The 25,961-nt window shown below is 40.3% G+C and overlaps 1 protein-coding gene across 5 annotated transcripts in view; it reads right to left on the bottom strand.

Moving 5' to 3' along the window:
* The window catches only part of LOC137879369 (inositol 1,4,5-trisphosphate-gated calcium channel ITPR1), a 62,835-nt gene that overhangs the window by 32,895 nt on the left and 3,979 nt on the right, over positions 1–25,961 (bottom strand). For 2 of the 5 annotated variants that reach the window (XM_068720017.1, XM_068720019.1), the window contains exons 4-39: positions 17,928–18,037; positions 17,202–17,288; positions 16,502–16,660; positions 15,714–15,812; positions 14,867–14,950; positions 14,040–14,186; positions 13,639–13,734; positions 13,319–13,363; positions 12,074–12,228; positions 10,751–10,850; positions 9,524–9,684; positions 9,284–9,425; positions 8,905–9,063; positions 8,135–8,307; positions 7,801–7,920; positions 7,312–7,506; positions 6,904–7,155; positions 6,676–6,817; positions 6,419–6,578; positions 6,138–6,328; positions 5,560–5,692; positions 5,421–5,475; positions 5,170–5,335; positions 4,845–5,018; positions 4,649–4,723; positions 4,406–4,543; positions 4,186–4,311; positions 3,880–4,080; positions 3,530–3,781; positions 3,089–3,214; positions 2,860–2,988; positions 1,802–1,828; positions 1,263–1,383; positions 865–1,049; positions 633–781; positions 418–529 (exon numbers count right to left, since the gene is read on the bottom strand). In XM_068720017.1, coding sequence (XP_068576118.1) covers positions 418–529; positions 633–781; positions 865–1,049; positions 1,263–1,383; positions 1,802–1,828; positions 2,860–2,988; positions 3,089–3,214; positions 3,530–3,781; positions 3,880–4,080; positions 4,186–4,311; positions 4,406–4,543; positions 4,649–4,723; positions 4,845–5,018; positions 5,170–5,335; positions 5,421–5,475; positions 5,560–5,692; positions 6,138–6,328; positions 6,419–6,578; positions 6,676–6,817; positions 6,904–7,155; positions 7,312–7,506; positions 7,801–7,920; positions 8,135–8,307; positions 8,905–9,063; positions 9,284–9,425; positions 9,524–9,684; positions 10,751–10,850; positions 12,074–12,228; positions 13,319–13,363; positions 13,639–13,734; positions 14,040–14,186; positions 14,867–14,950; positions 15,714–15,812; positions 16,502–16,660; positions 17,202–17,288; positions 17,928–18,037 — 4,946 coding nt within the window. Of the gene's footprint in view, positions 1–417; positions 530–632; positions 782–864; positions 1,050–1,262; positions 1,384–1,801; positions 1,829–2,546; positions 2,565–2,859; positions 2,989–3,088; positions 3,215–3,529; positions 3,782–3,879; positions 4,081–4,185; positions 4,312–4,405; positions 4,544–4,648; positions 4,724–4,844; positions 5,019–5,169; positions 5,336–5,420; positions 5,476–5,559; positions 5,693–6,137; positions 6,329–6,418; positions 6,579–6,675; positions 6,818–6,903; positions 7,156–7,311; positions 7,507–7,800; positions 7,921–8,134; positions 8,308–8,904; positions 9,064–9,283; positions 9,426–9,523; positions 9,685–10,750; positions 10,851–12,073; positions 12,229–13,318; positions 13,364–13,638; positions 13,735–14,039; positions 14,187–14,866; positions 14,951–15,713; positions 15,813–16,501; positions 16,661–17,201; positions 17,289–17,927; positions 18,038–25,961 lie in introns of all 5 variants that reach the window. The other 3 variants (XM_068720018.1, XM_068720020.1, XM_068720016.1) reach the window with 2 other exon arrangements.

Here is a 25,961-nt window from a genome sequence, read left to right as displayed (position 1 = left end):
GGTGACTGTGACAGGAAGAACAAACCAATTCCCTTCAAAATAAGGGTACTCACTGGGTGCGTGGCACAGTGATGCAGTAAAATTATATACAACTACACCTACATGGATACATAATTTAATCACATAACATATTGTATAGATCTCATATTGCTGTTTCTATGTGAAACCTTCCAACTCAATCTTTGATCATGTGTTTCTTCTATTTATAGTTCCTGCAAAGTTAATATCTATCTCTGATCAGAAATCCAATGTATGCCCCAGCTTCAAAATCCCCCCCCAAAAAATCAAACCTGCAATATATTTTCTACAACTGCATTAATGCATTTCATACAGCACATTATACAGTAAATGCACACTTACACGGTGCACATGAGGTACATCACCCCACCATGTCTGCGATTTTGCAGCTTCTCCTACCTTCTCTCCATAACCACGGTCTTTTGTCATCATTTCTCTCAGTGTTTGTAGAACTTTGATGCACAGTCTCTCCTCATTTTCCTCCAGCAGCTGCTTAGTATGTTTGATCAGCCTGCACGAGCACATTACTTCATAAGTCTAATTTATAATGAGAACACTTACTCATATGCCAATAATAGACATATTATGCTGAAGAAGATATTTACAGTACTTACTTGCATATGAAACCTCCGCTCTCACACTTCTTACGCGAGTCTGTGTTTTCGGGGAAGAGCAGCTCGGGCCGATGCAGCACGTCCACCAGAACTGACAACTCAGCCTGGACCAACGGCCGCAGACGGTCCTCGAGAGCTGACACAATGTCCTACAGTGCAGAAAAAGACACGTCCTTACTACTTGAACAATTTGACACACATCAGTAAGTGCAAATGCTCACAAATACTGTACCTGCAGCCTCTCAATGATGTTCCTGTAGTCCCGTGAAGCGGTCACCACAGAGTCCCTGCGGGCAGCATTGCGCGCAGAAAGTCTCCAGCTCATGGCTGTCTTCTGGACAATGTTGTTGGATTTCACAAACAGGTTGTTCACCTGGTTGTCCAGGTCCACAGGGATGGCTATTGCTCTGCCTTTGGCTGGCGGGTACACACAGAGATGCACACAATTAGCATGTGAAGATAAATCAGCTCCAGTAACTGTGCTCAAAACTCTCTCCTTACTAGTAAATGTGATAAATAAGCATGACTCAAAATACAAACTGTTAAACCAACTGTAGATGGTGGACTGATCTAGACATTAAAAGTAAGGGCTTGTGAGAGAGGCGTCGACATAAGTGAGAAGGATCTTACCAACATCAGAGAGCACCTTGATGCAGTTCTCAACAGAACCCTTCTGGACTGGGACCAACCAGTTACAATGGTAGACCCTGAATACTGCCTGCAACAGCTGCACAAAGACTGGCTGCCTGGTCTGAGAAGAGGATGCAAGAAAAAAAGCGTTTGAGCATGTAGATTATCATATTCATCTATCTGGACTATCTGCTCTAGTCTTTAAAGAAAGAAACAGGTCCCTCGACAACATGTAAGATATGCATCTGTCATTTACAGTGCAGCACCAACAATCTGGACCAGCGGCTTTGTCTTTTAATAAAACAAACATACACCTCTCCACACAGTGATGTAGATTAGCTTGTGTGACAGCACATGTAGTCAGAACAGCATGCTGACTCAGTGATGGTTTGTTACTTAAACAGGAGACCCTGAGCAGACATACTTCCAAACTTAATCCACTTAAAATCAGTTCCCTCTCAAAATACTCACACATACAAAAATACCGAATTTTCTCTCACACCCAACTCTGTGTTTTATCCACTGAATTGAACAAATACCTGAAATATTTTCCCCAACAGAGAGGCCTGCAGCAGAGGATACAAGCAGTGAAGACATAAAGCCTGCATGCATCACAAATATACATCCAAATACATTGCTATACATTTCAGAGACAGCTGTCATTACTGGAGACATGTTAAGTGCTCTATAATACAAAGCTTTGAATCGTAAAACAATGTGATATTTGTAAAAAGTGTAAGACGATAGTCCAAAAATGTTTCTTTTGTAATTGCATCAGAGTTGACCAAAAGGATTGCCATTATTTTACTGCTCAAAAAGCACTGAAAATATATATTTTGTGAATTAAAAACAATTTCTGTGAAACTGTGACAGTTTGCTTAAATTGAAAAAGAGAGCACTTTGTATGTATGTCCAAAGGAAATGATTAATCATCACAACAGGATGCTAACAACCACAATCACGACTAACTGGTCTTAACTTTGTAATGTCTGATTAGCTCTTCAGGATCATGACTAACATTACTCTGATAAACACAAACGAATGGGAAGAGAAAGAGAGCATTCATTCTCCTTCAACTCTCGCAATTATGTTAATCAGATGAAAAAGAATTCTGAGAAACTCCATGGAAGCATTGATTTGACCACTAAGGAAGCACTTAACGTGAAAACACTGCAGTGTTAGTAATCTTAAAGTTAGACTTTTGAATAAGGGGTTTCTCTGGAGAGTCATTATATTTGATTATAATTATATGGGGTACCTAATACATATTCTATTTGTACTTACATTATTTCTGATGGACACCTACAGCATGACACACAGTGTGTACAGTGAGGTTAGCAGCTATTTACATGTAGATATTAAGAGACAGGACACATTTCAGACATACTGTATACTTCTGAGATCATGACAAGTCTATAGGTAAAGTTCATAGCAACAGGTTTCCATTACACCTGCAATCGTCAACGTGCATAGAATGCAACACTGCATGTGTGACTGACACTCAAACTACAGAAAATGAATACTGGATTCATTTTCATTCACTCAGCACTTTCCAGCTATTGTATACGCTTTTTTTCTTGCTTGCAGGTTTACATACCTGCAGGCTGGTGCTCTGGTCAGAGAAAGGTGAGCTGAAGAAAGTCGTTACGATGCTCATGACCGTCTCCGTCACATATCGCTCCAGAATGATGTCGGCATGCTTACGGTCGCTTGTATTGTTGCACACCTGTAAACATTAAAAGAATTACATAATTGCTTGTGTTTTACCAATCCTCATTTCCTAAGTGAGGTAAAAAGTTGCCATAGAGCCTCCCGGTGTTGCTTACTCTACAAATGTCAACCAGGAAGTTCTCAAAGAGTTTCCACATGTGGTTAGAGGTGTAGATCTCCTTCATTTCCACCTCGGTGTCCACATAGCAGTGGTTCAGGAAGTTGATATAGGCGATCTTCACCTGAGACATTAGGAAAAAGGTCAATGTTATAATGTGGTGCAGGTCAAGGATGGTTGGCATTCAAACAAAACAAAACAATACCAGTGGAAAAATGATCACACAAAGCGTCATTGATGCACAAAACTTTTGAAAGAAACAACATTTTTTCATTGGTAACAGAATAATTAAAAGCGTGAAATATAGCTGCATTGAGAATTGTTTTGTAAGCCTCTGTATAAAAGAGTGCTTCCTGCATCTGCTCCATAACTGGCTTGTTGTTTTCTCATACAGTTGTTGTCAAAGTCTCAGCATGGCTCAGTCTGAAGCTAATCTCACCTCAGGGATGCAGTCCTCATGGGTCACCACCCGCACTATGTCATCCAGTGGTAACAGGCTGTTACACTTGATCTCTGTGTAGACATTCTTGCCCTCAGTGCAAACAGCCAACAGCTCCACCAAGTGTATGTGGTACATCAGAGGACTGTTCTCATCCATGCGGTCCCGCTCTGATCGCATCATCTGGACCAGTGTCTGGAAGGAGGCGCGGTCATTATAGAAGACCAGAACATCTTCGCCAGCATTCACCAGCTGTAGGAAGAAACCAATATACACGATTACATCAGTATATCAGGAGACGTAGCAGTAGCATAGTTCAAACATTAAAAAGGTGATTAACAAGGCATGACCTCTGCCATGACGATGTCCTGACACTTTTTGATGAATTTATTCTCTGCTTTGACAATAGTCTGAAGGAACTTCAGGTACTGGACATTGCGTCCATGTGTTTCGATGCAGTGGACAAAGTGCTGAACCACGCGCTCATTGATCTCACTGCACAGCTGGAAGTTGTTCATGAAGATATGCTGCATGGTGATGGCTTCTAAAATCTGAACAAAAGAAGAAAAAAGAGAGGAGCACCAGAACACAATAATGTTGTTTAAAAAGTAACACTGTGGATATTAAGTGGTGTGTCGTCTGTTAGGACTGCTCACCCCTGGGTTGAGAAAAAGATTGATGTGCTTGTGCAGCAGGGCTTGGTTCTGCTGGTTTCCTGCACAGAAATTCTGTAAAAACTGGTGGGCTAGCTTCATGATATCCTGCATACGCAAATCTTCTCCCTGGAGGGGAAATGGCTGATGTGAAGGTTTGTCCACTTTACGCACGCACAAAAAGCATGCCATTGAACATTTTACTGAGAGTGATGATTAATACCTTCTCGTAGGGAATCTGTAGGAGCTCAAGGACGACAGCATGCGCCCCCATGTTCCTTAGCAGCCTCTGCTGCTGTTTCTTGCTCTTCCTACCTGACAAACCTTCTTGGACACACAGCCTGCTGAGCCGCAGCAGGATCTGATGAAGAAGGAAGAAAATGGGAGGGGGTGAGGTATGTGGAAAAATATTTGCTACATAGGCAGATAAGAGCTCGTTAACTATACTTATAAGTGAGATAGTTACCTCCTTTACCACCCTGTAGTTGTAACTGCTGGTGCTTTCTGCTTTCTTTGGTTTGTCTGTGCCCCCTGAATCTCCCTACAAGGTTCACCAGAGACAATACATCAGAGAAAAGGTCTTACTCCAGTAAAGATAGTGTTAGTGGCGAAAGGCTTTTAAGTGTCTATGTGTGGTTCTTTTGGTGTCAAATATAATGCACCCTTTTATTCTCTTGGTCAGTGGAGAGTCCCTCTCCCCCATCCATGCCCTCGTCTGGCCCCTGCCTCTTGTACACCCAGAGCTCAGACTTTTCTACAATAGAGCGCAACTGGTCCAGGTCTGACTTTATCTGCTTGTAATTTTCCACATCTTGGCTGGTGACCAGCAGCTGGACCTGTGAACACATATAGTATGTTACAACATAAAGAACAGAGCAGAAAAACGGCCAGATGATGCTGATCCCACATGCATTTTTGTTTGTATGTATGTTAAAATTGTATGGTTTTAGTTTCTTCCATTGTGAGCTGTAGCTGTAAACTGCATACCTGCTTAAAAGCCTGCAAGACCTCCTGCCTTTGGCTGAAGTGCCTAAAGAGTAGGTGGAGGGCTCTGGACACCAGAGGAGGATAGTCATGCATGGTCAAGTGGAGAAGGACCCTCAAGAATGTACGGCCACCATGATCGTCCAGGTCCAGTGGAGTGTTTTCTTCACTAGACACACAGAGCACACACTGATGTGTAAAAACATCTTCTTTCTTGTATTTTGTGACTTTTCCTTTATTGAAACTGGGATTACCTTCCACCAAATATCCCCTCAGCCTGCTCTTCTATGTTCTCAAAATCCAAAGCTCCTGGAATAAAAAAACATATTCGTAATCAACAAATTTCATTGGCCCCACATTTGTATAATATGCAGCAACTGATGTTACCCTGACCTGGCATGTTGTTAGGTCCTTCCACTGCTCCAGTTATAGATAATTCACTCTGAGAGTTACTCTCATCAAACTCCCTCTTAAATATAGACAGCAGACAGGAGATCCTGTAGTCCAGGCGGACATTCAAGATGAACTGCAGGGCAGGACAAAAAGTTGTGTGCAAAGTTTTTAGAGGATAGAGGGACTGTGTATGCACTGTATGTGTACAGTAATGTGATCTATGCTTGTACATGCCTTTAAGTTTAAATTAGGGCTGAAACTAACAATTATTTTCATTGTTGACTATTTTCTTGATTAATAGATTAGTTGTCTGGTCTATAAAATATCAGAAAATTGTGAAAAGTGTCGATCAGTGTTTCCCAAAGCCCAAGATGGCATCCTCAAATGCCATCTTTGTCTACAACTCAAAGATATTCAGTTTACTATAGAGGAGTAAAGAAACCAGAAAATGTTCACATCAAAAAAGCTGAAAGCAGAGAACTTAAACCGATTACTCAAACCGATTAATCCCTTATGAAAATAGTTGGTGATTCATTTAATAGTTGACACCTAATCGATTGATAGTCGCAGATCCTCACCTGCAGGATCTCAATGATCTTTAGTTTGGTGTCCATGACCAATATGTCCTGTTTCTCAGGCTCAGTTTGGGTCTTGACTGTGACTCCATTGGAGCTGGTGTTTGAAGTTGTGGGTAGGAAGCCCCCTCCTCTTAGGACCACTTGGGACATCAGCTCTCCTACACCATGGATGGACCTCATCACATTGCTGCCTGGAAACAAGCACACATTCATAAATACAGACATCAACTTCATGTCCATGAGATATTTGGTCCTCCACTGACCAACCGTGATGTTCATACCTTTACTCTCTTCTTCTTCTTCTTTGTCCATCTTGTTAAAAGGGAACATTGTGCTCACATGGACACAGTCTAAAATAGCCAGCAGGATCTTGGTTAGTCTCAGCAGGTCACTGAAGTTGTAGAAACCAAAATAAATCAGGTTCCTGGCCAGATTCACCACCTAAACATGGAAGATAGATCATTCAAATAGGTTTTCGGGTTTTACCATTAAAATGTGACATGAGTGGGATAAGATATCAAGAATGTGCCAAACTGACCTCAAAGGTCAGCTTGTTCTTCTCTTTATCTGCAAAAGGGAAGCTCTGACACACCACGTCTCTCAAGTAGTTCTCAACAAACTCCATAGTCAGACAGAATCGCTCCTTAATTTCATCTTTAGATGTACCATCATTGTCGTAGCTACAGTAAGACAACAAAAAAAGAATTGGATAAATCTACAATATACAAAATACTCTACATTGAACAACATTTATTCATTTACTCACTCATCAATGGCAATCTCTGAGGGGATTTCAGACCAGAGTCGAGCGTATTTGACAGGTGTAACCTGCTCCTGAGGATCACGATCTACATGCATGTGCAGCATCATGCGGCAGAAGGAGGCACGCAGATCATAGGGCAGGTCTTCATCTGACATGCATCGCAAGATCAGGTCCACATCCAGCTGGCCAGAGATCTTGTTGATTGCCAGGTACTGGCGGTCCAAACACATCCTGGCAAACAGGTTCAGCTGGTACCTATTGCAGCACAAACACACTGTAATGTAACGACTTACATTTGAAACAGCAAAATGCTTTTTTTTACGTTTTACGTTCACCACATTGCTGCCTCTGTGCCGGATCAATGTTCTCCTTTCTCCCAGACAACCACATAAAAAATAGAACAGTAACTACCTGTAATAACTGATCACCTCCTGGTCCTCCTTCTGGCCCTCCTTGGCATCCTGAGCCAGCTCCCTAATGCTTTTACTGCGGATCTCTTTATTGCTGTCTTTCCAAAACAACCACACCTCCTCCTCATCTTCCTCTGACTCCACAGAGTTCTCCCCGAGCGGCGCTCCCTCGATCTCAAATCTCGACAGTACGAGTCTGCAGGAAAAGGGGATTTTTTTGTGTTTAAAGGCTGATGGAAATAAATGAGTAAGCTTTTTTGACAATTTTAAAATAAAAACATACAATGATTTCCAATGTAATTGCTGTCACCTTCAGAAGCTGTAACAAAAAGGATGCTATAGAGATGATTCAGCTCATTAATATATCATGACTACCGTTTTCATTATTGATTAGTCTTCTTCAAGAACTCGATGCCTTCAAATTAGTGCATGTTGGCATTAAGAGGAGAATAGGACAGAAGTATGTGAAGGCAGAGGGGGGTCTACTCACTTAGTTTCTATGAGGATGTCTGCGTTGACTGGATCCAGCACTGCGTTACAGATGAGCTCCTGTGTCACAGGGATGGACTTATTCATTGACACACACAAGTCTGACAGGTAGTCCAGGAACCTGGACACACACAAGATATGCAAAATTCAGTCATCCATGACATAAACAACAATTCAAGATCACATTTACATATAAGTACATATACACAAATATATAAATATAAAAGTTCTCACCTAATTATAATATTAATACATTATCTTGAAATTAATTTTCTCTTTGATTCTGCCTATTTACCCAGTTGATTGTGTTTATACAGACAGACGCGCACACAAACCTTGGCTCACGGTTCTTGCGGACCAGGCTAACAAACGTGTCGATCTCTGCAGCAGTGATATGTTTCTCCAGCAGCTTGCGGTTATTATGGAGCAGAGCTGTGATTGTGTCCTCAGCCAAGACATCATAGCCAATCTGTTTCTGCATGAAGCGAAACTGTTTGGCGATGTACTCCTGCGGAACAGACAGAGACAAGCAGTCTAACCATACACAAACCAAAACAAGATAGCACAGACTCACTGTGAAAAATGTCATTATTAACTTTACATTCTCCAGGGGGACCAAGAGGCATAACGTTGTTATGTCTATATCCATTACTTATATTGACTGAGGCCATTTTGGTCCTTGTTCATCTGTGTGCGGGAAGACAGAGCACGTTCACAAGAACCAGGCTGCCTCTTCCTTCAACATAATTAAATGACCCTTCTAACAATTACACTCTAATGTGCTTAAGAGAAATTGATTTTTCTTGGGAATTGGGAATGTTGTATTTCACATTGATAAGCATTTGTTATAGGATGTGCTCGAATCACTGTGTGGCTTTGTATCACAGACAATTTGATTAAGGGCTGAGCGTTGCAAAATGCACAGGACATTCAGCTATCTCTGTATAATATCAGAGCTGCTACGGAGCAAAGGCCTCTTTCACTTGCTATTAAACTTAATCAAGGGATTTTGGAAAGCACCTTCGCACAAACTCCAGCAGCACGTAGACCATGTCACACAGTGCTGGTGCTCATAAAACAGGCTTTCAGGCCTGACCAATTGTACCTGGTTCTTGCGGTAGTCCTGCTGAGAGTGACGCAAAACACGGTAACACAGGCGGCAGATGTGTCTGAAGGGGGCATGACGCTGATCAGCCAGCTCCTCCAGTCGCAGCATTGGGCCGTCCCCGCTGTCTGTGAATGGAGCCTGCAGCAGCTTGAAGATCTGAATGTGAGGATAACGTTACAAATGTAACCATACTGAATGAAAACCCCAAAAAACATGCTGATACAGATAGCAGGCCTGACAACTGTGCCCGTTTGAGTCGTGATAAAGATTTGAGGTTATGTGGCGTTCAGTGAGGTTCAAACAAGTTCACGTTCAACGGAAAACGTAATCTAAAGAATGTGTTAAAAATGTTACATTCACTGTATGAAGGAATTACCTGTTTGAGAATATTCTGTTCTCTCATGAGTTTCTGTCGTTCCCTGTTGGGTTTGTTGACCATGATCTCTAGAACATCCTGTCCGTTGTTAGGGATATCCACCACAAAGAACACCAAATCCTCCAGTAGCTTGGTAACGGCTCTGATTGTACATACAAAAGAGAGCGACAAAGCCATAACACACAACTATCTTGTTTCTTGATAGAATATGTCAATCTGGCACCACTATGCATTGTATACCTCCTCTCATTCTGTGTGATGGTTCCTTTTTCCAGCTTTCCAGCAATAGAGGCTAGCACTTTACTGGCATCGTTGGCAAAGTCAAGGTCTCTCACTTCAGCAGGGGAGACGGGCACAATGGCAAATGCCTCTTTGTCCTCTTTCAGTGCCGAGGTGCCGATCTTGAATCAGAAAAGAAATCTACAACTTTGTCATCAATCGATATGATATATTTTTTAGTACTTAGAATTGGTCTCTGGGCCCACTTTCGATTCCTTCCGAAATACTCTAGAAACCCATAACTACAATTGTACGTTTACTGCGAAAAAAAACATAATGTAATGTAAAAAAGCGATTAGTTGCTGCTACTTTTTTTTACCGGTGTTGGACTATGGTGATCTTCGTATGGTGGACACAGCTTACCATGCTTCACTGCGGTTCATTACCAATTGTAAAGCTCTGACTCACCACTGTGAGTTATACTCTCGGGTAGGATGGCCCGCTTTGGCCACCCGTAGGCTCTGTCATTGGTACACCTTAATTTATAAGGCAATCCTTGGTCTGCTCCCAAACTACCTGTGTGTCTTCATCATGCAGAAACGTGTCGGACAATACTCCTTGCGTTCTCAGGACTTCTTTATGCTCACTGTCCCAAATGCCAGAACGGAAATGGGAAAAAGGGCTTTTGTGTACTCTGCACCCTCATCATGGAATATGTTGCAGAATGATTTAAAATTCAAAGAACTGATACCACTTACTGCTTTTAAATCTAAAATGAAAGAAATAGAGGCAGGTTCCCAAAAATGTCAATGTTTTTTAAATTAACTCGGTTTCGTCACTGTCTCTTAACTTTTAGTTTCTTTTAACTTGTCTTGTTCTGTGTTTTCTGTCTGTAACTATGTGTTTCTTATGTTGCTGCCTGTCTTGGCCAGGTCTCCCTTGAAAAAGAGATTTTTAAATCTCAATGGGACTCTCCTGGTTAAATAAAGGTTTAAATAAATAATAATACAAATATAAAGGAAACTTAATATTCAATTCTGAAACACTTCCATAACTTCACAGCAGGGAAGAAGAGGTTTGCACAGAAGGTATTTCAACAGTTAGTTTAGATTTTTATCACTGGAAATTTGGTAATTCAAAAATGTTCATGAACCCATAATTTCTCCTCAGCATCATGCACAGAGTCAATTGTGTTCACAGTTTATTAGATATACTGTTGCATATTAGTGCGAATGAACAGTCACTCACGCGCAGCATGACAGGCTTTTCCTCCTCCTTGTCAATTGGTTGGTTGGTGCTGTGAACCCATGTGTTTGTGCACAGGTGCCTGAGGCGCACATAGGAGTTCCTGAAAAAGCATTTTAATATTTTTGATTGATGATAGTTGATAATGTTTGAAATTACAAACAGCAACAATATTCTTAGGCATCCCTGAATTTTTTTTTTGTAAATTACAATATAAAGCAAAAATATTGCTTGGACTCAGGGACCTCATGTTCGAAAAATAAATTAAAATGCTGCAAAAGTGCCCCATATGTCGCTAAATAGGCAAGAAAACATGATAAAAGTGCCCTTCCACTGGAAAAAAGTGAAGTAGTGCACTAATGGGCGCCATTTAAATCTTTATTATTTTCACTGTCTGCACAACTCATAAACATGTTGCAAGAAAGGAACACACACATGATGAAACTGGGTATGGCTCATCAACTTTTCATGTTTAAATCTGATTAAAGAGACCAAATATTTCTTGCTTTCATTGGTTAGAACAAAATTAAATTTGTTTGTGCTTAAATTTAAGTCTTAAATTAATTTGTAATTAATTTGTTGTTCGTTCTTAAAAATACTAAATCATTCAATTCCTGTCCAATACCTGCAGGTTATGATGGAGACCACAAAATCTTAAATTTAAGTTCTAAGTTTTTAGACAAAAGATAATATGATGGTCTGTAACATTTCCTTCACACGCCTCTTCAGCAGACCGACTGATCACAATAACCCATTCAAGATACACAACAAGCACAACAACTTTTATGTCAAGTTCTAACAAGACATGCTCACATGAACACATCGCACACATTGTCGTTTATAATCATTTATATTATAATTAATTATAATATAATTATTACTATTATATAATTACAATTATTTGTCACTGATGCAAAAGAAATCCATCTTTCCCACAAACACATTCGTTCATGCACAAACAAGGATCATGCCGGAAAATTTGTTTGTCGCAATTTATTAGTATCAATATCTTTATCTGCGTAACCACTATGAAAAAGATCTCTACCTGTCAGACCAGCATGATACTGTCTACTGTGAGTAACTGTGAGTAACACTAAGTCACACTCTCTTACATTACATTAACACACACATACTCCTTCCATGGTTTATTGTTCTGCAAATATAATAAGATGACTGAATCTACAGCGGAAGTCCCCCGACTTATAATGTGTCTGCTTTTGCTTTTCGGTGGAAAGAGTGATGCACCAGGGAATGGACCTCCTCTATGTAACACATGTCTGTGCAGGTCGAAAACACTTCCCCACTTTTACGTTACGGCATTCCTACCTGGGTACCAGTGAGTCTCCTCCTCTTAATGTCGTAGGGTCAAGCTCAAATATGGAAGAGATGTCATTCCCATCAGGTACAGACACAAGGGTGTACATAACTTTGTCCTGGACATGTCTCAAACGGGCTCTTAAGGTTTCTTGCTCTGAGTCCAGCTGGAGGGAAAAGTTAAATAAATAAGCAAATTATCTGTCTCATTTGTGTCAAGATCAATAAGAGTGAACCAGTGACAGGGTTAACTACAGTATAACTGAGGATAGATTTCTAAGTTCAAAGACCCCTTTTCTCAAAAAAGCATAACTTTCTTTTTCTTTTGCAAGTTGAACCAGATAAATGTAACAGTCTTTATTCAGTTAGCCAATAGTGGTGGCCAGAAAAGACTTACCTAAATGACATCATCAAATCAGTCAGAGCTTTAAATGTATTTCCTGCTAGGTTTGTTTAGTTGAGTCCTGTTTTTAAGGCTCAACTATAATGAAAAAAGTCATCACAATAAATAAGGGCCAATTTTATGTTGCCTCGTACCTCCGCCATACTCAGTCAACAGGCCATACTTCAGATGCTTTGGTTATATTTTTAAGTTGTCTTTTTGGTTGTTTTTTACTGTAATAGCAAGGCAATAAACTCAGGAGCAGACAGTGTGAGATGGTTCTCTTGTCACTACCTGGTCAGCAGATGTGAACAGCCTCACGTTGACCATAACAACCAACTCAGTGAGCCATGGCAAACAACTAAAACACAAACCAGGAAGATACATTCACAGTGAAAGGCTTCCATCTGCTGGTGACAGAGAAGTAATACGACCTCAAGCTGCAAAAATACATTTCAGCCATACTGCTGGAAATACTAGTACCTGCTACAGTAGCTGTACAGCTTTCACACTTCACAGGACATTTACTCTCTTGAGCTACACAGACTATATTTTAAGTTTGTTTGAAGGCAGTTTAAGCCAGGTGAGTTTCACCAGTGAGTAAACTAGCAACATAGTGTAAATAATACATATAGTCACTATGGTTACTTGCATTTTACTGACACCTTGGCTTTTCAACGGTAGTTAAAATATTTTCTGGAACTGGGTCTGAGGTGTCCTGATATATTGTGTAATCTGCCACCCAATCAGAAACAAGTAATTTCCTGCTCATAGTGTTAAACCAACAAGTTAAGTTAGGAAACCAATAATGGACAAACATGCTGACATATAAATGTTGCCCACTATAAACAAGTCTTGGCTCGTGGCTCACTTACTGAGGAGCGGTACTCCAGGCACTCCTCTTCATACTCTGGATTCACCTGCAAAAAGACAAAGTGGTTCACCACTCAGAGTATATTTGTTTAATTTAATATTGTTTTCTGTAATATCCATGTATCGTAAATTTAATTTTGATCTGTTGTTCCCTGGTGTTAGAGGCTGCTTTACAGTGACAGCGTTTTTTTATTAGTATAAATGCAGCCAAAATTGCAATAGAAATATCTAAAATATAATCAAAATACATATTGACAGTATTTGATTTTCTCAATGTTACCCGGTTCTAAACACAGTTACATAGCATCTGTGCTCCACTGACCTCTGCAGCCAGGTAGTGTCCAGTAGCCAGGTGTTTGAATCGGAACAGGCTGTTCCAGTAGCCTGCCCCCCCTCGACATGGATCATGCTGTACAACCTGATACCAGAACAAACAGCAGTAACATATTACACTTATGCATAGGGTGACATTTATTTAACAGGTGCTGTGGACTTAATTACCCGATATGCTGTAAAGTAAATGATGAGAAACGTATAAATGGTTTCCCTACAAAACTGGAGAAAACTGACAAAAAATGTATAATAATAATAATAAGAAGAAGAATAATCCAGCAAGGCTTACTTTATGTTTACTGGTAGTTATACTTTTACTTTATTTCAACACCATACTGTACATTATATACCACAATCAGTAAAACCAGCTCTGAATATATTCTTCCTCACCTCTATTTCCCAAAGGGCTTTGCTGCTGGTTGCCGAGGTAGCTGACTGCCGTCCAGTAGTGCGAAGAAAAACATATTGTTTTTTTCTGTGATCATCACAGGTGAGGAATTTCTCCTGCTCTGCATGAAATAACCGTACCACATCTCCCTGGAGAGAGGGAGAACATGTGTTACTGACAAAAATAATCTGCTGAACCTTAAAACCAAATAATTACCCAAAATTAAAAATAAATTATATATCTATATACTCTATTTCAAATTCCACAAGATGCAATTCTCCGATTGAATTTACAAAATAATTAAGATCTCATCCCATCAATGTGGGCTGACACCAGTTTTACTACTTCATATGTTCCAGAAGTGCCCCAAAATGAATTTAATGTATTCACAATTTTGCCAAATATTTTGATGAGACCATTAGACCTACTGTAGTTGTGGCTATTTGTGGTGTTATAGCTCCTAATGTAGTGTTGTTGAATAACCAACGAAACAAAATCTCATCTGAAAGCACATACTGTACACAAATAATACTGAACTGAAAACAAACAAAGCAACCCGCCCACTCAGCTATGATGAGGGACATTATACAACACCTCTTGTAAGAAAATGAAGTAGATGTAAGTGAGTTTTATAAATGTTGGAAAGAAACATAATAGACCTTTGCTAGTATTATATTTCCCCTTGTTTTCCCTATATTGTTTTACTGGACTTTCCATTTATTGTATGAATGTTTATACATATATTGTTTTAGATATAAATGTGTTATGTACCAAGTTTACTTATTACCAACATAATAAAAGATTTTTTTTTTTGCTTGTAGCTACAAACCCCTTTTAGGATGATCTCTTGATTGTCGCCCCATTTCATAAACAAGACAATCTTCCAGCTGGTGTTACAGTTGACCGAGTTCACCTGAAAAACAAACAATCAGAGCTCGACGTGACTGCAGGTATAATCTCCTTGCAGCACACAACGACCATGGCAAGATTAAATTGTTTTATTGGAGTTTAATTTTTTCCTCAGTACCTGCTGAGACAAAATCATGGATGACTTTTTTTTAAGAGAGGCTAAGAGCACAAAAGTGTGTCAAAAGATTGATACAATGCCTAATAAAATAAAAAAAGAGTGTATACAAAATAAATCCACCTTGACTGTGCCACAGTCAAGGCAGCAGAAAGAACGGTTTAAGAACTTTACCATGTCTGTCTACTTCACGTACTTGCACGGAGAAGTATAATAAGTTGAACATTGAAAAATGTGTAACTTCTTTCCTTTGTTAAGTTGCCACTTGATGTCATAAACATCAATGATTTGAACATAAACATATCTTTAAACTGCTGGTAGAGCCATTAATAAAAATGCATGACTCACGCTTGGTAAACAGGAAAAATTGCACAACTGTCCCAAAACAGACCACACTGTTAGGCACTTTGATAAAATACGTTGTTAGTAGCTGAGAGCAGTTTAATTGTATGAGAGAGAAACAGGACGACCTTCCAAATGGCCCAGTCCTTAACTGTGCTAAATTTAGAAGGCATGAAAACAATGTCATAGTGTTTCACATCAGACAGCTAATAACCAAGCAGTGGTTATCAGAAAAAAGCTATGATTAGTTTCCAACACTCCCACAGAAACATCTGAGGAGTGACGAGGAGTTGCAACAGCTCAGCCAAACCTCATTGCATCCTGGATTATCCACTAGCTGGTGTGTGCTGGCATGGAGCGGCTGACCGGCATTCACTGGGTTAAGGACCACTTTGTCCCCGATCACCACCTGCAATCACACGCAAAAACAGACACAACAAAATACAAATATGTTAATATATAGAGGAATGTACTAAACATTGAATCTGTAATGGTTCAGAGAGCATCAGTAATTATTTGCATGCTACTGTCCCTGTGTCTTTTGTCAGCAGGGATGGAGTGCCTCCAATTTTAGTTTTTATCCAAGGCCTTCTACTTAGGCCTTGTGCCATGCCTAATTTGAGAGGAGTTTAGCAGAGAAGCCCGGTCTCGGCTGTGGTTCATTTTGTCCTTGGGCACCAGCCCACTACTTCCTGCTTGAGGGAAGACGAGCTGGTGTCAACAAGAGCTTTGTGATCAGATAAAGACCAATTGGGGGCTGGCACAGGTCCATCCAGGGATATATGTGATCAGTGAGAGGCCTCACATTGAGGCTTTGGTAAAGAGGACTTGTGTTCTTGAGGTCTGGACCTTTATTCTGCAGTCTTAACCTTATCATACTCATTTACTGCTGTATATATAAATGAGCAATTTAGAGCATTTTAAAAAGAGAAGTGGCCTACTGCTACTATATTTAAAAATGTACACATATTTTAAAATGTAAAATATGTATCATCCCAGGCATGATTTCATCCTTTGCTTTGCCTGACGTTGATGACACACAGCATGGTGATTTCCACAATGCACCCCTCCCACAGACGTCTACATATGATGACTCACACTGTCCCCGATGGAGCGTAGTTTGTAGAATGGCTGGATGTAGAACCAGGAGCCCTCATTTCCAGCGGTGTCCAACATCACCCTCATGGCATTCTTCTCTAACAGTGCAGGCAGACGTTTGTTCACTGTCAGGTATTTGTTGCTCTTCAGGTGGAGGAGCTGAGCAGAAAAAAATCAAGATAACACAAATACAAACAAACAGACATGCAGAAATGTGAGGTAAGAAGTAAGTGCTTCTAAAAGTGTACTGCCTTGAAGAAAGCAGCTTGTATTTAGGGCACTCGTAGAAACTAACTGCCATAAGGGTTATTTAGTAAACCAATGTCACACAGGTAAGATAAATCCAAACAAGGACATGCCTGCAGAACTTTCTTACTCAAAGTTACTGTGAGGAACTCTTAACTGGTTATGAAACAGTCTCAATTTAATACTGATGCCTCTATATGACCTACATAACTAAACAAGACCATCAGCGAGAAGATTGTCTATTTCTTTGTAGTTATTTTTTATGCTTGTCATCGGGACCACCGGGTCGAATTCCAGCATGTTCATATTTCAAATTTAAGATAAGAGGTGAGATTAAATCACCTCCATGTCCATGTCAGAGCCATCTTAGTTTAATCAAAAAAAATGTTGCAGTCTAAACAAATCTTATCTGAATAAATACCAAGAAGATGATGACCATTTCAGAGGAACAAACCTGAATGACATTCCCGTACTGGATTACTGTTCCAAGCAGCTTTTTGTTTTCAGAGTCATTTTGCTTTTTCTCCAAGTCAGCTGCATGCTGGAATGCAGAATGAGATAAAAAAGGAATATAAAAGTAATTAATTCTCACACCCACTAACTGCAACATTGTTCATTGATAACAGTTATACACAGTGATGTGGTCAGAAGTAATCCGATGGGTTAGCAGCTAACAAAAAGTATAAGAAAGTTTGTTAGCCAAAAGCATAAGCTTCAAGAGAGGTTCAACCAAAACTTCTGGCTCAGGCCTCCATGGAAACACAGGAAAGATTGCGGCCTTTCATTTTATGACTGAGTGGTCAGATAGCAGATTGCTTTAAATGGTATTGTATCAAAGCAGAAAGAGAGAAAGTAGATTGTAGAGGGCAGAAAGGTAGGACAGTAGGAGGGAAATGTCTATAAAAGGACTTTAAGAGCAGGTTTCAAAGTTATTATGTATATTTGCTGAGGTAAAATTTTAAACTGTAGTCCAGAGTGAACATCTCTACACATTCACTGTGCAGCTTGGCATTCAGTTTCGACCAAATCTACCATTTCAATTTGAAGATCAAAATCTACACTTCTGAAAATGTGCCCGTCTCTTTACCCTGTGAGTCCCGACGACAGGTCTGTATGTGGTGTTAGTGCACCAGTGTGTAGTGTGACTGAAGGGAGGGGAACATGTTGTCACTTCACTTACATGGAGCTTGTTGAGCAGCACCGTGTCCGTGTTCCCTCCAGGCTTCGCCGCTTTCCAGAACTGCTTCTGGGCAGAGTAGCGGTTCATGGGACACAGTCTGAACAGACAGTCTAGAAAGAGAGAAAAAAATACAAAGACGAAGATGCATGGATAGAGATTAGTACAGAGAAAAAAAAAGAGACAGAGGAAGACAGATTGAGAAGTATTATGTTGATGCACTGTTGTGAATGAAGCCTGAAGATGTCGGTGCTACAGTGTGGGAGACGAGTCACAGCAACAGCTTAGTTGCTAAAACAAGACTATACAAGATGTTCAATAAACATAGATGAAAAATACACAACAGGCTTAACTTAATGAATGACCACTCTCTCACATGTCAAATGGTGTATTTAAAGACCTCATAACCAAACAGTATAAACACACTATTTTCACTCACACACACACACACACACACACACACACAATCCACAATCTAAGTTCACAATGAAAAGTGTGTGTGTGTGTGTGTGTGTGTGTGTGTGTGTGTGTGTGTGTGTGTGTGCTTGCCCTTTAAACAGATATTCACTATTCTCCTGAATGGCTTTGTCTGCCTCGGGGAGGAGTAATGAGGGACAGGAAAGCATGTGTTTGTGTTTGTGTTCATGTGTGTGTGTGCACTCGGCCATATATACAAGTATAGTAATATGTAGTTACATCCTGTGGTTAGACTAAGGGAGAGCACACAATAACCTGTGTGTGTGTGTGTGTTTTGATTTGACACAGTATAAATCATGGTTAGTCAAAGTCCGTAACTGCAGCAACCATGAGACGATACTGTCGTCAGCAAGACTCTGATTATGCTGCTCATTTTCATAGATACCGTAGAAACTAGCCAGCAGGGAAAACATTCCCTCAATTTGCATGTGGACACAGTTCTAGAATAACAGAGTTCCTCTTCTGTCCCAGAGGACTTCCTCTTCTGTATCAAGCTGCATAACGAGTGCAACTGAAGCACACAGACACTTTTACCCGTGGCTGAAAGTTTAGTATCGCTTACGGTTAACCAGAGCACATTAACTACAATGACAATTTCCCCCACAGAGTTAAACTTCTGCCCGTCAGCGACTCCTCCCTCCGAGTCCTGACTTTCCTCTGACTTCATCTCTCATCAGACCAAAGCTCTCTATTCTGAGAGGGCGAAAAGAGAAGAAAAAAAGAACAATCCGTCCATCCTTCCCCCTTTCTCTCTCTCTCTGTCCTCCTGCTATAGCCGCAGTAACATGACCAAATAAGGCCAGCCAAGAGAAGGGGAGTGGGATGACAGAGGGAGAGAAAAGAGGGTGGGGACTCCCTAGCTTCTCCCCTCCATATTCTGTCATCCCTCCTTCTACTTTCAGAATTCCTCAAACCATTTCACACACCACCCGCTCCCTCCCAGTTAATAGCCTATATCTTGTAAATCTTTACCCCCCCCCCCCCCCCCCTCCGTCTTTCAGGCCTTCATCAGATATGGTTTACTTTAGTCTGACCTTAAATACAGCTACAACAACAGGGAACAGGAAGTGAAAGAGAAATGAGAAATACAGGAAGACAGTGAAAGAATGTAAAACAGAGAGAGGGCATACAGAGGGTGATTTCATTTACTTTGCTGAGTAAATGCATTTTAGTGCGTCCCACATATGTTCACACAAGTAGTTGAAACTCAAGTTAATTTACACCAGAACTGGATCAAACTAGCATGTGTAAACACCAAATGCCAACATTGCCCTTCTCTCTCCACTACCTCTATCAAATTATAGCATACAATGCTCAGAAAACAATCTAAAAAGAAAAATGAACACACACGTACACTAGGAGGTTTTGTCTATCAAGTGAGCTTTCCTATCATTTGACGCAGCCGTTTCATCAAACTCTAACACACAATCACAGCTGCAATATGAGTTCAATGTCTGACAGATGATCAGCCGGCACTGAACGTTTGCCTTTAATCCTAGTCAGCTGGGAGAGAAAACATGTCAGTTCAGTGAAACTGAAATGTGGGTTGAGAATTCCTTCTGGGATCACTGGGCAGCAGAAGTGGTGGGGTTGGTCCAGAGGGCAGAAAACTCGAATGATTCATTAACATTCCTCCAACTTTAAACAGTCTTATTTTACCGGAACCCCCACCCCATAAACATCAGGTTGAGCACTCAAATATCTATTTGAGTTCATAAACAAAGAACATCTTTGATAGTAGCTGCCCCACATGCTCTTACAAATGCTGACCTGAAATGATGTGCATGATGAAAACTATAAACATTACAAGTGTTTTTTGTATGTCTTTTGTCTTTTAGGGCAAGTCACAAACATTTTAAGGAAATTGCAAGCAAAGTTTTTTAGGCCTCAATATGCCTATCTATGTTTATAGTCTTTTCATTGCATAGGCCTACAGATAAAAGGGGCACTCAACCAATTTCACATAGACAAACTGTATAATGTCTTCTGTGTCTCTGGAGGGAGTCTGAGAAAATAATCCTGATGATGTCATCATCACTGAGTTGCTTTGTGGCTAATGTAGCATCAAACGTTTTTTTGGAACTTGACCCAAAAAGTTGTTTTCCACCTGTGCCACATACATTAGGATGTCCAGCGTATGAAACACAGTACCAGTAAGGAGTGTCTGCTTGAAGTTACTATAAGGATTTTTTAACTGGTTATGAAATGTTCTCAATTTGATACTGATGCCTCTTTATGACCTACTTAAGTAAACGAGAACAACAGCGAGAAGATTTGATTATTTCTATATAGTTATTCTTAACGCGTGCCATCGGGTCAGGTTCACCAGAAACTCCTCCAGCTTAAGACTCCAGTAGAGCCTGCAGGGCCTATGGCAGCCTGATCTGGATCGAGATAGACCCAGATCAGGCGGGAGGTAAGAGATCAGTGCCCGTCAGCAGCGTCTCTTCTTCCGGCCAGAAGCAGAGCTTTGCCTTGCTGCTCCACTGGTCCCCGCTTGAAGCAAACACAGACACCATGCTACTGGAGACCCAGGCCATATTGCTGGGCCCGCTGAAGGGACGGGAGGGATGCGAGAACCACAATCAGGGCTTACCCTGCTGCAGTAGAAAAAAAAAAGAAGAAAAAAGGGGTTTTCTAAAGGGAATCTGGTACTTGAAACACTTCCACTTTTGTTCACAGAGACTGCCAAAATTAACACAATATGAAAGTCGTGCATAGTAGCTTTAGAGCAAAAGTTTGAAATTTTGCAAAAAGTGAAGTAATAAGATCGACTCTCTTACTCTAATGTCTGTCTGTTCATTATGAAACTACAGCCAGCAGCCAGTTTGCTTGGGAATAAAAGGCCTGGCTCTTTCTGAGGGTAAGATAATTCACCTTCCAGCACTGGTAAAGCACACTAATTATCAGGTTATGTCTAATTTGTTTAATGCATTAAATAGCTGTTCATGGGTGGTTATGGAGACCCATTTTATTTTTTCTTGCTCTGCAGTCAGGTCAGCTTTTCAGGGAGTCCAAGTCAAGTCTCAAGTACTCATTTTTTGTGACATAAGTATGACTTAAATGTTTGGATGGAGCTTTAAATTAGTTAGTAGCTTAGACCTTGTCTTTCAGTGGTATGCATGCAATACTGCTTTGAGTGGTCTTGTACAAGGCCTGCAGACGACTCAGAGAGATCACTAACACCAGCTCTTTCAACAAAAAGCTAATAAAAGAAATCCTGCAGTCACTGACAAACTTCACCAGATATAAGAGGATCAGGAGGAAGATGCTTGTAGCCAGGGCGACCACAAAAACTACTGAGCCGATGTTAAGTCAACAGAGATGATTTACTGAACCTGTGGGGCAGTTATTATTAGAGCATATAATAATAATCCGATATTGTAAGAGGAGCAACAACACACACGACAACTTTCAATTAGATCATCTGTGAGACAACACAGGGCTGCATAATTCACAATGGTACACAACTTTATATGGTCATGGTTTCAAGTGCAGAACAAGTAAAGATCCTGAAATTCAAATTTGGATCTCATCGACATTGTCTGCTATCCTGATATAAAAGCAGCGACACAAAAATCCTGACGTGCAAATTACGAAAAAGTCATCAGTGTTCAAACACGAGCAGGGAGGCCTGCTGTTACCTCTGCAATACAGAAACACTTCTTCTATTCGGTGTTAAATCAACAATGATCTGGCTTGTATAAGAACTTCCAAGGTTCTTATCCTGTTGAAGATATCATAGAGGAAGCAACTAATCACCTAGTAGTGCATCTAAGACAATAAATGGGTCTACTGACAACAGCTTCCCTGTTTCCTGCAATACCTTTTCTCTCGCAATAGACAGGAATGCAATATATGTGGTTATAGAGGAAGGGACTAAAGAAAAAAAACTGTTCCTGGTGTTTATCTCAGATGAACCACCTAACTAGTCTGCAGTGTGTCTCTGACAGTGGTTTGGGCTGACAACGGACGGGGGTGGCAAGGAGTAAATGCTTCAAGGTTTATGAGGTTTAAATGTGTTTTTCTCTTTAAGATTTTGTATATGCATACCTATAATGTTCACCTTCTAAAAAAATAAACAAAATAAGCCAATTACCAACATTATAATACTAAGTTGCATAGAGCTTGGATATTTATTGTTATTTTTGTTATTATTAATTGACTGCTTTATACATTTTGCAACAATAAACCACTCAGACAAAGTATGTTATATTAATATGTGAACATACCACAAACAAAAGCAGGGATGGTGATTAATGATTCAGTAAAGGACAATTAAAAGCGGATGACAATTTACACCGTCACGTCATGACAGAACCGAAAGAGCTGCCACCATCAGCAGTATGTCAGTATGTCAAACATATAAAACCACAAATTATCCAAAAGAGGATTATTTTAAACAACTAATAAAAAGTGTATTTTCTGCTTACACTGAGTGTGTATAGGTTAGTGTGTGTGATGACAATTCAAATACTGTGCGAGTGAAATACAAAGCAAGGCTCCTGATGTCTCAGCGTATGCATACAGACTACATGAGTGAGAGTGTGATTTTGTGGAGGGTGCTTGTGTTTACATTCGGAGGAAATGTTATGCATACCTCAGCAATGACAAAATAAAGCCTTGCATGTGGACATGGCTATTCTGGCCTTGAGCCCTTATAGCGTCCACTAAGGAGGATTATCTCTGCACAACTCTCTCACTCTCAAACACCGGAGGAGGCGTCCCAAACGAGGAGGAAAAGATGACGGTTTGCTCTACCAGAGGACACTGAGGACTCAAATTAGAAGTTCCCAAAGAAGTTTGAAGAAATAAATACAGATATGCAAGTACAGTTAACTGTATTTGAGGATGTTTAAACAAGGAAAAACCTGTTTTCTTGTTTGGTTGTAGATATGTTTTACACATCTGTGGCAAGTTCAAGTCTGTAAGGCAAATACTGAATACATAAACAACGTTCTCAAAGTAAACTATTTTATTGATAAATTAGAGCATGTGAATAAATGATGAGGTGTAATATCTACAGACTTCAAAAGAAAATCTCACATGACTTCCTCGCCTGACTATGACTTGGCTTTTCTGTGTATTGTGAGCACTCATTGCAAACAGTATGTAAACATCTGAAACATGATTCCTCATCCACACAGTGGACACACTACTAACGAAATTTAACTAGAAAAACAAAAAGCCCAGAATAAAAGTGACCACATCAGAGCAATCGAATCATCAAAGAGGCTTAGAAGCACCAAATTTCCAACACTTATCAAATCAATAACAATACTTGTCAAATATGTATTATCTATAATCAAATGGATCCACGCAACCCATCACCACCACACATGACTTGGTATAGAACAAACCGAATGCCAAGACATAACAATCACTTAAGATTATTTCCCATAATGCAACCAAAAGCATATTCATTAGATCCTCCATTCCCGTTAAAGGAGACATCTCTGAAACTCCACACCTCCACTTTGTGTCGCAGGCTTTCAGTTATAAATGTTGCAGTCTCCAGGTCCAGGCTGAGATACGACTGATGAAATCATCAAGCATTAACTTTGTCAAACTCGATGAAGCTCAATCAGAGCCGCAGACATTACACAACAAGTTTAACATGCTGAGTAGTACTCCCCATGATAAGTATACTGCCATGCATGTGTAAAATAAAGGAGCTGGTTACTGTCCCTAAAAATGTCGATCTCTTATTACATTACAGACTATATGGCTTCACTGTAACCTCTTCTAGTTATCCTTGTCCATATGATCCTATAGTACCCATCTTCAAATCTGGTAGACATCCAGAGACCTCTCACAGTGACATGAAAGCCTCTTCTGGTCAAGACCAGCTGACATGGTAAAGGACTTACCAACGTGTTGTAGAGACATGCTGTTACAATTACAAATACATCTCTTGAACACACCGCTTCAGCCACAATTTCATTTTTGTGTGTATTTGTTGCCCAAATATTGAAAAACACCTCAATTAAAAATGGCAAATCGAAACTTCTACAACATCTCTACAATATCCTGCCATAATTTAAAGACATTCAGTGCACTGCACTGGGTCAGATTGAGAACAGGACTTTTACTTTGAGTGAACTGTACCTTTTGATGAGTTTTATAAGTGAGTCGAGGGAAAACAGAGTGTGGGAGGATGAAAGATTAAAGGGGACAACGTACTTAGTGAAACCCTTCCTGCATAAGTGAGCCAATAGGCAATAGGCACATGTTTGCTGCTGAAATTAGTCATACAAAAAACAATGAGTTTGGATAGTGCATGATATAAACTCCCTCTAGTCCCATACAGTAAATACAAACATGCTGTCAAAGTCCATGTGAGTTAATCTACATCTAATGGTTTCAGAGCCCTTTTACAGCAGAGACAGACAAACACAATGACTGCACACTGTAGATTTTTATGCTTGTATGACGATGACCGATGTAGATCATAGTTTGGATGGAAAGAGAGACGTTGGAAAAGTATATGAAACTTATTCTCACCCCTTGGTCCAGGTCTATGGAATAAACTTGACAGTTGACAGAAATACACAAAGCAACAAAGACTGAGAGCAAAAGGCTCGTCCTTCTTGTTGCTGCAGGAGGTGGAGGTTTCAGTCTGCAGCCGGTGTTTATCGTGGTGACAATAATTGTCTCTAGGGGGTGATAACCTGTCCTGGTACACCAGAGAGCCACTGAAGAAGCGGTGTGGGCACTGCTCAGATCAAAGCCTTCAACTTTCTAAATACGATGCAATCATTATACTCTAGCGACAGCAGATAGCATCCTAAATGCAAAGCGTGAGCATGCCTGTGTGGAATGCTCACTCTCCATCAAGCTTCAAAGTCAAACTGATACAACACTTTGAAGTCAAGCTGCCTGACATCGCAAACTCCAATGGATTTGACAGATCTTCAGCCAATAAAAAATTAAAATAAAACTATCTATTAACCATAATTTACCCACCAAAAGTCCAATAATGTTGCATTTTTGGATTAGAATATTCAGCAGTGACCAAAAAAACAAATGCAGTTTTTATATTTTGTACCATAAAATATACCACACAAGCCTTCAATACCCTGATATTATCTGTTCAATGTCGGGCCAGGCCTCTCCACAGAGATATAAACCTCCAGCCTGAGAACCGAGGGTCATGAGTTCCACTTCCTGTATGGGAGCTAATAATAGCAGGTTCATCCAAAGAGGCATCTCAAGGGTTTTGTTTAAAAAAGCAGCTTTTCAAGCGTGTCGTTTTCTAACAAATCAACATCTGAGCTGATTCTCTATCAGCCTCTACCTCCACAAGGGAAGTGTGCACACACAGCTATAAAGACATGAGTGGATGCATAAGCATGCACGCTCAACAAGCACACACACACACACACACCATTAACATTGTCAACGACAGTCCTGTTTGAAGTCCAGTGGGCAGATATATTGTGGCTGTCACCAAAGAAACACAGCATAACACATTCAGCAGCGTCTCTCTCACAGAGCCAGCATAAACAGACAGCAGTTCGTGATGATGTCAGGCCTCAGGAGGACGAGGGGAGTCAACTG

The sequence above is a fragment of the Cebidichthys violaceus genome, unplaced genomic scaffold, assembly GCF_023349555.1.
Source record: "Cebidichthys violaceus isolate CVI_PGR_0920_01 unplaced genomic scaffold, fCebVio1.0.p SCAF_25, whole genome shotgun sequence".
Taxonomy (NCBI): domain Eukaryota; kingdom Metazoa; phylum Chordata; class Actinopteri; order Perciformes; family Stichaeidae; genus Cebidichthys; species Cebidichthys violaceus.
Note: the sequence above shows the minus strand (reverse complement) of the source record. Positions and strands in the feature narration are given on the sequence as shown.